This window comes from Prunus avium, chromosome 4 (genome assembly GCF_965620075.1).
Source record: "Prunus avium chromosome 4, drPruAviu1.hap1.1, whole genome shotgun sequence".
In the NCBI taxonomy this organism is placed as follows: domain Eukaryota; kingdom Viridiplantae; phylum Streptophyta; class Magnoliopsida; order Rosales; family Rosaceae; genus Prunus; species Prunus avium.
In genome coordinates, this window is record NC_142287.1 from 33,602,603 (window position 1) to 33,612,677 (window position 10,075).

Below are 10,075 nucleotides of genomic sequence, written 5' to 3' on the forward strand. Positions count from 1 at the left end.
GTCGGAGTGATGACCTGCAGTTTTTCCCAATGGTAGGTTTCTGGGTGAACATTTTTGGTGTGTTGTTATTGATTTTATGATTAGTCATATTGTATCTGTTATCTCTGAAATGTTGATAAATGTTCACACACCTTTCACTCTGGTTGTTGCTAGCACATGAGATACCTAAATTGACGGGTCTTTCTAAGTGCCTTGGTTGTCATATAGTTCTCTTTTAGGCTTGCAGGTTTTAACATTTGATTTGTGGTAAGTATGTGCTGGACTTGTTTGTTCATAGGTCTATGACTAGTAATTGACTAGTCATATTGTTACAATTACTAGTCATATTGTTACTAGGAACAATATCATTGTTGTCTTAAATTTGTCTATTGGGATTTTAATTTACCCACTTCAGCTAAGTACCAATTTCAATCTTCAAGAATAGAACCTTAACTCGTACACGAAGCCAACCAACATGTACAATCCAGTCCAACTCAAATTTGCTAAGTTTGTAGATTTTACACTTCCACCCAATTTAGGATTAAATCCAATCCAATCCTTTTCATATGCCTAATTGGATAGAATGATCGGTTTCAAAGAAAGGAAAGAAAAATATTGAAACATAAAGAATTGTCATAAAATAAAATCCAAATTTTCGAATAATCAATTATAGCATGAATATTGGGTAGTAAAGGAAATGTATGTGGCAAAAGTAATTCCCTTCAAAAGGTTTTAGCTTATGAATAATTTTCATTGTTGTAATTAAATGCATATAAACATTCTGTCAAAGCTTTGCCTTTATGAGAGACCAAAATGATACGAAAGGGACCACATATAGAACAGTTGTTCTTGGCACGTGCCATGTGATCAAACTCATGTACACATAAACAGAGTATTTTAGAGTTTGAACACATCAAAATCTTTTTCACTGCAAATTTGGTCACCACCTTGAATCAAGCTAGATGCAGCATTAAAAACAATCTAGATTGTGACATATATTATACATATAATAAACTTCAAGAGCTCAACTATACATAGAGCAAAATATAGAGCATGCTTTGTTACTGAAAATCTGTTAATATTATGTCATAAAAGTACACTGTTAATACTATGTTATAGAAATCAACTCAATTGTAGGGTATGAACAGTATAACAACTATTCATACCACATAATGGAAGTTAAAAACTACATCATCTCATTTGCATAATAGGTACAATAAAAAATTTACAACTCCATACCACTCAAAATCAATACTCAACAATGATAAAAATACAGAGAATGACTCCATCTCAACAATAGTTGCAGGTCCTGACATTCAGAATGATGAAGCAACCTTGGAAGCTAAAGAGTGTGTTGAGGACAAGCTACAAAAGACATCTATGACAGATGATCATGAAGAAAAAGCTGGACTTGAAATAGGGAAGAAGGCAAATGAGGCCCCCGGTAAAGAGTTACAGAGTTACAGATAGTAACAAGGGAATTGCCTCAGAAGCATCAAAATGAAGATAATAAGTTATGTTGATCAGCACTCCCAAATTGTCAATCCCTCCATCTATTTCCAATTCGACATATAAATTGTCTAATTTTCTTCGGCTAAATTAAGCAAGTCCTTAATGAACTCAGAGAGATAAAAGCATTCCCAAAATTACTCAGTACATATATTCATACATACATGGATTAAAGGTAAACTTGGTCACGCTCAACCCAAAATTACTCAGTATATATATTCATATATAGATATTGATTGGTGAATTGTTGAATTAAAGGTAGACTTAGCTTAAATTACTACATTCCCTAAAAAATTTAGCAGCAAAATCAACAATTTGCAACCGAAAATTTACCAACATAACAAGATGATAATGCAAAGCAGGAGAAGCAACATGCAATCAAATAAACAAATTCGTTCAGCTCACAAAAATGGAAATTCGAAAATAAAATTATAAAATTCAAACCACATGCATGCATTAATTCCACTGAGAAGCTACATCATCATCTAAACACAAAGACAGAATTAAGCACATCAAACATGAGAGAGATAAAAATGAGAGATGTGGTCAACAATGTAGTCAATAAATGTGGTAAATGTAGCGTCACTCAAGAGATTAATTACCGAAGTCAAAAACGGATCAAGCTCTCAAATCTTATACAGGATTCCAGTCACGGCAATCTTTCCAGTTGGGCTCTGATGAACCACATGCACCTCTAAATCAAAGCTCTTGTCATTGACGGTGTGTGCAGAAGGTGAATGCCAGTGGCATTGTTTGAGTTGATACAGAGTTCCATTTATCCGTATAAATCCTGCATCAGCTTCCCACTTCAACTGCAGCCACAAATTGTTTAAACATACAATAATTAATATTTGGTAAAAGTACTTTTTCCTTATGGACCAAGGAAAATTAAACTTCACCAAACCCAATTTAAGTGCATCGATCGGACACTACTTCAACTCTGTCATCTAATAGATTGATCGGAGATTGCATCGATCCCTTGTTACACAGGCTCCATTCTTGGCGAATCTCCCCCCATCTAGCTGGCCCCTTCTCACTGTCATCTTCATAATTAAACTCCCTCTCATCTTCTGTACCGTCAAGAATATTAACAAAGATGAGAAGCATGGACTAATACCAAAATTCCATAGCAACACTACCAGTGGCGAACTTTATAAAGCAAGCGAACCATAAGTTTAGCTAGGTCTCAGCCAACTTACTACCACAATTATATGCATGTATGTATATATATAAGGTAGTAACGCAACAGTACCTGTAACCTGAGCCGATAAAAGAATCGAAATTCTAGTTCGAGATCAAACCGCCGATAGCCATTTTGCTCTGTACCTTTTGATTGAAGCTAAAGCTCAAACAATCAACTATTTCAGCTCAACAAGCTCTTACACCATTTCAGAATTCAGAGTCCAGCAACCAAAGAGCTTAATACAAGGCAGGGAGTGAAACGACAACGTTTTCACGCTCTCAAAAGCTAAAATTGATCCCAAATAACTATACTATCAGCAAGAGCATGAGGAGAGGATCGAAATCCATACCTGGATTGGCGACAACGATCGCCGGAACCGCTGAAAAAGCTGTCGGAAAACTCGAAACCCTCGAAGGTTCCTGGAACCCGCGACGGCGAAGGGAGGCTGGGCTCGCCGGGGCTGGGCTCAAACGTGGTTCGCTGGCCTCCTCTGGTCATTTTTCGACCAGTCACGCGTCCAGCCGTGGCTGGAGCACCAAGATCGTCGGCCAAAACTGGTCGACCTGGTTTGTGCGAAGGCAGAGAGACAAGAGAGAGAGAGAGAGAGACGAGAGTGGCCATAATTTTTCGAAAAAACTAATTTAATGCTAAAAGGATAATAAAGGTATTTTATTTAACTAATTAAAATTAAAAAATATAACAACTGAGTTTTGAGTTTTTTTTTGGTGTGTTTATATACATTGAATGGTATAGGGTTTCTTTATAGAACTATATCTAGAAATGGGTATTTAACTAATTTCCTATTTTTAAAATTAGAAAAAATAGGTTTGAGGATAAAAATAGAAAAATGATTCTATTAGAAGAAAAAAAAACTTGTGCAGAGCATAATCTATATATATAAAGCAAAAGGCAGAGAATGGTGAAACATTCAAAACACCAGAAAATGCCCTTGGTTAATGCAAACATTAAGAATTGAAATTATTAATTAAATGAGGATAATATGGTAAATTCACACTTTTTCATATTAAAAAAATTTTAAAATTAAAAGAAAAATAAGATGGATCCTCTTTTTATGGAATACAACTACTCATTATCTTTTTTAATTCTAAAATAAATTTTTTTTTTTTTTTAAAAAAAACCTCTCGCAAGCGCGGAAGCGCATGCAGAGAGGCTAGTATTGTATTATTTATGAAGGGAACTTGATTAGTACATGTCACAATTTGGATGGAGGGGTAATGCTAGTATGCTACACCTTAGTTAAAAATGATGAACAAATTTGCACTTAATCCTATTTTTTTTATCTATATATATATAAAGCAAAAGGCAGAGAATCTATATATATAAAAACAAAATGCAGAGAATGGTGAAACATTCAAAATACCAAAAAATATCTTTGATTAATACAAACATTAAAAATTGAAATTATTAATTAAATGAGGATAATATGATAAATTCACATTTTTTCATATTTAAAAAAATTAAAATTAAAAGAAAAATCGGATAATGAATTTTTTTTTTATGGAAAACAACTACTCATTATCTTTTTTAATTCTAAAATAAAATTTTAAAATAAAGCCTCTCGCAAGCGTGGAAGCACGTGCGTAAAAGCTAGTATAAAGAAAAACATGAATGAATCAAATGAGTCTAGCAATCCGCGTACATTCACCCTTTACAACAGGTATTGGGTCAGCGTCTAAAAACCATTACGATTTGGTTCAGTTTTGAGACCGTTCAACTTTTGATGGTAAAACTGAACCAAACCGCAATGACCCGTTTAGGTTTGGCTGATTCAATGCCAACCCCAACTGACCCTTTACAATAAATATTGGGTCATAATCTAAAAAACAAAATCAACCATTATGATTTGGTTCAGTTTTGAGACTCTTCAACTTTTGATGGTAAAACCAAACCAAACCGCAATGGACCGTTTAGGTTCAGCTGATTCGATGCCAACCCCATAATCACAATCACTAAACCTCAAATGATATTAGCAAATTAAACTGAAACAAAACATCTGGTGCGAAAGATGCAAATTGAAACATATAAATTTGTGAGAACGGTGAACGCTGTATTGGGAACTCTAATCTCAATTCTCAATTCTCAACTGATAACGGAAAAAGTGTCACAAACACTTTGATGTCTAACATAAACTAACAAAAACTTGAACAAATCTTCCATACTTGCTTAAAAGCTCCAACAAAATAGAAGTGCAGCACAAAAGTACAAGCAAAATAAGGCAATTAAAACAGAGATGTTCCCTTCCCCTTCTTGTCTCCACCAATTTCAAAGTGCTTGCACCTCTGCAGAAAAACAAGAGATTGGGTTACTTAATCGTTATCAAAAATCTTGGGTAGAAACCAAAAGCAACAATTTACAACACAACACTAACCTTGATTGGGTGCTGGGACACATGCTTGCAACCCTGGCATTGGAGCCTCAGGACAATCTTCTTCGTGGTCTTTGCCTGTTTAGAGACATCGAGGTTAAACATGCACCAAAATTTAAAAACCAATAACAAGACACAAGACCAAATAAATCTGACCGAAGCGAATAAGTGATAAAAAAATAAGCTGTTGGAACCGAAAATTTGGCTTATACCTTCTTGTGGAAGACTGGTTTGGTCTGACCACCATAACCAGACTGCTTGCGATCGTAACGACGCTTCCCCTGAGCAGCAATACTAGCCTTGCCTGTCTTGTATTGTGTAACCTTGTGCAAGGTGTGCTTCTTGCACTCCTTGCTCTTGCAGTAAGTCTTCTTTGTCTTTGGAACGTTCACCTGCAACATTACACCATGAGTTATGATCCATGTTCAAATACTTCAAACAGAAAATCCAAATAAAATATGGACTAAGCAATTTAGAGAAAACCCAGATATAGCAAGCAGCATAAGAAACTAATTACAAACAGAATGAGATTATGCCATCTGATAAGAACCCTATTCACAGTGAGCAGCGTAAGAACCAAATCAATAACAAATATCTGTGAATAACAAAATAATTGTTTTGTGTGATAAGAACTTAGCAAGTTTAACAGTTGCACATCCCAATAAGATCAGTTCATTTTCAGATGTCAAGTTGCACTGTATATCCCTAAGCTATCGTCAATACCAGCTTCAACCCATAAAAGCAAAAAAATACAACATTGAAGTTTAAGCTAAACGAAACAAAAACACAAAATGAAAAGAAAAACCACAAACAAAATCAAAATTAATGTATGATTTTCTCACATACACCACTTAAAACAAACAGATCCTAATCAAACATTAAGAGCACCAGATTACACCTATGTCTGTGAGAGAGAAGAGGGAAGAGGGAAGAGAGAGATACCATGGTGAAGGAAGCGGCGCCGATACAAAAATGAGCAGGAACACAACAATCGTAGTAAGAACCCTAGAGGGTATCGGAGTGGTAAGCGTCCTGTTTTATACTTGATGGGATGGGCTTTCTATTAGTCTCAGATTTTCTTATTTTCACGGTAGATTGGGTTTGGGCCTGCTGGCCTAACTTCAAAGTTGGGCTTTTGAGTGGCTCTCAATCCGTATCACCTCTAAACAGACTCATATTCCCAATAAAAAGAATTTTAAAAACTTAAAAAATAATTACAAAAAATTGTTATATTCAAGAATATCGGGTGCAAGAGTAAACGCTATTATTATCCATTTTTTTTTATGTTCACTTTTTGTTGTTGTGAAGAAACAGTGCTAACGCCCAACAGATAAACTAAACAATGGTTCGAGGCCTACATGCTCCAAGTAAATCTTCACTAAAAAATGACCTAATACTATTAGGAAGATTATAGAAGGTTAACAGACCCAACTCAAGACATAAACCCACCCAATTCAGCTCTATGTTCACTTTTTAATTGTCCATAGATAAACAACTTTTAATGCCTTTTTAATTTCCTAAATAACATGGTGTGATGATTGTTACCACAATAGCTACAAGGTTAGTGTTTGCTGATTACAGAAATAAAGAAAACAAAGGTTTAGCAAATCTGCTTATATCACTGGTCGTGTCTCCCAAATTTCAAGTCAACGCGATTGCCACACAAAAGAATAAAATAATAGTCAAATAGGAATTCTACCCTATAAAAACTCAAGGCCTGTGAGAAATATACAAGAATATTGAAAGAATTCGTTGGGACATTGAATAACTAGCTTTTTGTGCTTCATACAGGAAGGAAGCAAAGATAATGGCATGCTTCATACAAGTAATCTACTTGCTTGATCTTGATAGGCAAGAAAACAGAGATGGAGAAAATGCTCTTGCTCCAAAATGGTGGCAGGCCTTTTAATATAAGCTAGTCATCCAAACCTTACAAGATCAAAGTGGATCCACATTTGGTGCAATTCTAGAATGGGAACCATCTGCAGCACTGTATAACAAGTATACCAACCAAGCAAACTCTAAACCCCTTTAAACAGCACAAGTTTTGCATCAACTTATCAGTTTCCTTTTGGTAAAACTTTAACAAAAACTGATACTGCTCTCTCGCTATAACACTTTATGGCCAACAACGATTGTTGGAAATGGCCCTTTTCCAATTAACTCTTTCATATGCCATGTTATGGACAAAATGAATGCCCCATTCCGGCCACTGCATAAATACCGATTGCCATCTTTTCCTCTAGTCTGTACAGCTGAAAGAAATACTTGGCAATTGACTTTTACTGTATTCAGTATTAGGCCGGTAAGTTTCACGCATATGAAACTATCAATGGTTCTCTCGAGTCTTCTCCAGATATGTTGCTATAGTAGGAGTAGAGAGCCAACTGGACAAGGCCTAAAATTGTTCCAATACCATTTGGGATCTGCATCCAAAATATCATTTGAGGACAGATAAACACAAGCCAATAAGTAATAAAAGTGTGATGTGGTTTTCTGCTTAGAGTGATCAAAAAGCTGATGGAATTTGGATTGGCATGTTAAGATCTTGCTGCAGAAAACAGAAGACTTACATAAAGGAAGGGGTCTTCCTTGAATACTCCATAGGCAGAGAACGAGAGACTCATCAAGAAAGTTGCAAAAGAGAGATTAAATGGCATGAATTCAACACTCCTTGTTTTGATCACCAGTTTCTGCAAAAGGGTATATGAGAAACCACATCAGTGACAAGAAATTGCACTGTCTAAAAGAAATTTGAGTGAGAATTGTTCCCCACAAACTTACTATGATAAACAGCGGCGAAGCAAACATTGAAATAAGTGAAGCAACACTCAAATATCCAACGAACGTTTGCCTCTCATCATACTCTAAAAGTCCTAAGCTCACGAAGACAACGAACGCGAATATAACAGCAACTGCCCCTATAAATCCCAACATCCTCAGCTGCAATGAACATTATAAGGAACAGCAGACAGTCATGCAGAGTTGTAAAAGGGATTTCAATAGAAGTGCAGGTCTACTGGGGAGAGATGATAACCTTAGTTGCTCTTTCAGCGTACGTAATGAAAATGCTCAAGTAGACTAACTGGAAAACAGCCCCAAATGAATTAACTGTAGCCACCAATATAATACCAGTCTTCACTACAGGCATGGCATACCAAAGACATATCAAGCAATTCAAAAGGGCATATATGTAAGGCAATCCAGAGAATTGTTCTGTTGACTTGTTTCTGATGATTCTCTTGAATGTTGGCCTGGAAAACATAAAAATATTCATATATAATCAGTGGGGAAGTGCATAATTTCATAAATTTCCATTTTTTTCTCATAAACTTTTTGAGCAACTTACAATGGTGACACAAACAACACGAAGGCAAAGATATTCCCTGCAGTTGACAGAGATGGGTGTCAGAATGTTTCTTGGAACTCATAAAAACAAATTTGATGAAGATTTCCTTTTCCTTAACTAGATTTAGAAAATGCTAAGCAAAACCATACACTTGCTATCCAAGCGGATTCCTATACATGCATCTTAAACAACGTATGAATTTTCATCTTAAATTAACAATTCAAAACCCTTCAATCAAGGTAAAGTTCTTGACCCACAACAGTATTATATAAAGTCATTCAATATAATTCATGGTTTTGCTTCCTGAAACAAAAAACACACAGAAAACTATACCTCACTCATATATGGAAAGAAGTTATAATCAAATATATGCAATGAAAGAAGCATATTGGAGCAGATATGGTGTCAAAATGAAGAAGGGTACCAGCAATGCCGGCTGCTGTACTGAAACCTAAGTAAACAGAAGACAACCGAGTTGGCAACATCGATCTATGAATGATCAAAACCAGAGATTAGAAAATGTATGTACAACTTCACTGGCTGCTATGCAACACCAAACAGAAGCTCTCTCTCTCTCTCTCTCTCTCTCTCTCTCTCTCTCTCTCTCTCAATCTTGTTGCTTTGTACATTAATGGTCCAGAAGGGGAGGCCTTTTATTAGTTATATACTTGTTACCAGAAAACTGGCACCAGTCATTATTTACTTCCAACTATTTGGGATTATGTTAATCTAATGATCATCAAATTATGTAAAACTTGTAAATTTCTAATAAAGCAATGGGTTTCCAAACAGGGTAAAGATTAGAAATTGGGATTACGTGAATCTAATAATCCGACATGAATTTCCAACCACTGATTTTTCACTGCCATTCTTCTGATACAACTTTCATAACTTGGAAACTGATTAAGGCAGGCAGAAAGAGACAATAGCTAGCTAGGACTCTAGGAGACGTCATACCGCATACGGCTTTGTGGCTCTTAGATAAACATAAACTTCAAGTGGGCTCATCCCTCACTATCAATCATCAATTGGTTCAGATTTTTACAGATTTTGGGGCCATTGAAATCATGAATGCATTTTTGTTGTCACTTATGCATATACGTGGTTATAATCACGTGTTATATATAATAAATATTTTAAATTAAATATCCGATGAATATTGGAATATGCAGAAGGTTTTGGTGGGCTAAAATTGAGTGGTAAAACAGACGAGTACATGGGTTTTGATCAAGTATATTGGAATATAGTAAGGAAACAAAATGGACTTCTCAACATGAAGTTTATTATAGCTGTCACGACAGGGCCAAGTGGACTCGTGTTGTAATTGATCACGGTTATTATTATTATTATTATTATTATTTTATAACAATAATTTTCATCTAATTTCAATTGGTTTGCTTATCTTTCCTTGCCTGTTGTTTTCGTTAAAACGTTAACTTATCAACAGAAAGACATCATATGAGTATGACATACAGAATTAGTCAGAGACAGGACATGGACACTGAGTAAGAAATAAACCATTTCAGGTTTCGTTCGGTGAGGATCGTGATTGTTCCATTCACTGAATAGTTGACACATAGCGATCAAAATAAATGAATTGTTATAGTTTTTTATGAACACTAAAAGCAGAAAAATGGAGCAATTGTGATCAATGAATGTTCACCGTATA

General features: G+C 35.4%; 2 protein-coding genes and 1 pseudogene across 4 annotated transcripts; all 3 read right to left on the bottom strand.

Annotated features, from left to right (window-relative positions):
• Positions 1–1,058: 1,058 nt before the first annotated feature.
• Positions 1,059–3,169, bottom strand: LOC110766590 (alpha carbonic anhydrase 7-like; annotated as a pseudogene). Its single transcript, XR_015835337.1, has 3 exons — positions 2,978–3,169; positions 2,741–2,747; positions 1,059–2,558 (listed from the first exon to the last, which is right to left on the bottom strand). The product of XR_015835337.1 is annotated as an alpha carbonic anhydrase 7-like (transcript).
• Positions 3,170–4,742: 1,573 nt separating this feature from the next.
• Positions 4,743–6,153, bottom strand: LOC110766558 (large ribosomal subunit protein eL42). 2 transcript variants are annotated; one of them, XM_021969899.2, is made up of 4 exons: positions 6,000–6,153; positions 5,270–5,449; positions 5,061–5,135; positions 4,743–4,971 (listed from the first exon to the last, which is right to left on the bottom strand). In XM_021969899.2, the coding sequence occupies exons 1-4, from the start codon at positions 6,000–6,002 to the stop codon at positions 4,912–4,914; spliced, it is 318 nt and encodes a 105-aa protein (XP_021825591.1). In that variant the 5' UTR covers positions 6,003–6,153; the 3' UTR covers positions 4,743–4,911. The 2 variants fall into 2 exon arrangements, with proteins under 2 accessions (XP_021825591.1, XP_088108608.1); XM_088252482.1 differs by lacking the exon at positions 6,000–6,153 and having other exon boundaries at positions 5,270–5,465.
• A 534-nt stretch (positions 6,154–6,687) lies between these two features.
• Positions 6,688–9,031, bottom strand: LOC110766630 (bidirectional sugar transporter SWEET2a). The gene is made up of 6 exons (XM_021969996.2): positions 8,831–9,031; positions 8,407–8,443; positions 8,095–8,311; positions 7,842–8,000; positions 7,631–7,750; positions 6,688–7,483 (listed from the first exon to the last, which is right to left on the bottom strand). The coding sequence occupies exons 1-6, from the start codon at positions 8,889–8,891 to the stop codon at positions 7,370–7,372; spliced, it is 708 nt and encodes a 235-aa protein (XP_021825688.1). The 5' UTR covers positions 8,892–9,031; the 3' UTR covers positions 6,688–7,369.
• Between the last annotated feature and the right edge of the window lie 1,044 nt (positions 9,032–10,075).

Coding starts and splice junctions, on each gene's coding strand:
- LOC110766558 (XM_088252482.1), bottom strand. CDS start 5,458: ATGTTGCAGGTGAACGTTCCAAAGACAAAGAAGACTTACTGCAAGAGC. Junction 5,136..5,269: donor AACCAGTCTTCCACAAGAAG/GTATAAGCCAAA, acceptor GTCTCTAAACAG/GCAAAGACCACGAAGAAGAT. Junction 4,972..5,060: donor TGTCCCAGCACCCAATCAAG/GTTAGTGTTGTG, acceptor GTTTTTCTGCAG/AGGTGCAAGCACTTTGAAAT.
- LOC110766630 (XM_021969996.2), bottom strand. CDS start 8,891: ATGTTGCCAACTCGGTTGTCTTCTGTTTACTTAGGTTTCAGTACAGCA. Junction 8,444..8,830: donor TACAGCAGCCGGCATTGCTG/GTACCCTTCTTC, acceptor TGTCAACTGCAG/GGAATATCTTTGCCTTCGTG. Junction 8,312..8,406: donor GTGTTGTTTGTGTCACCATT/GTAAGTTGCTCA, acceptor TATGTTTTCCAG/GCCAACATTCAAGAGAATCA.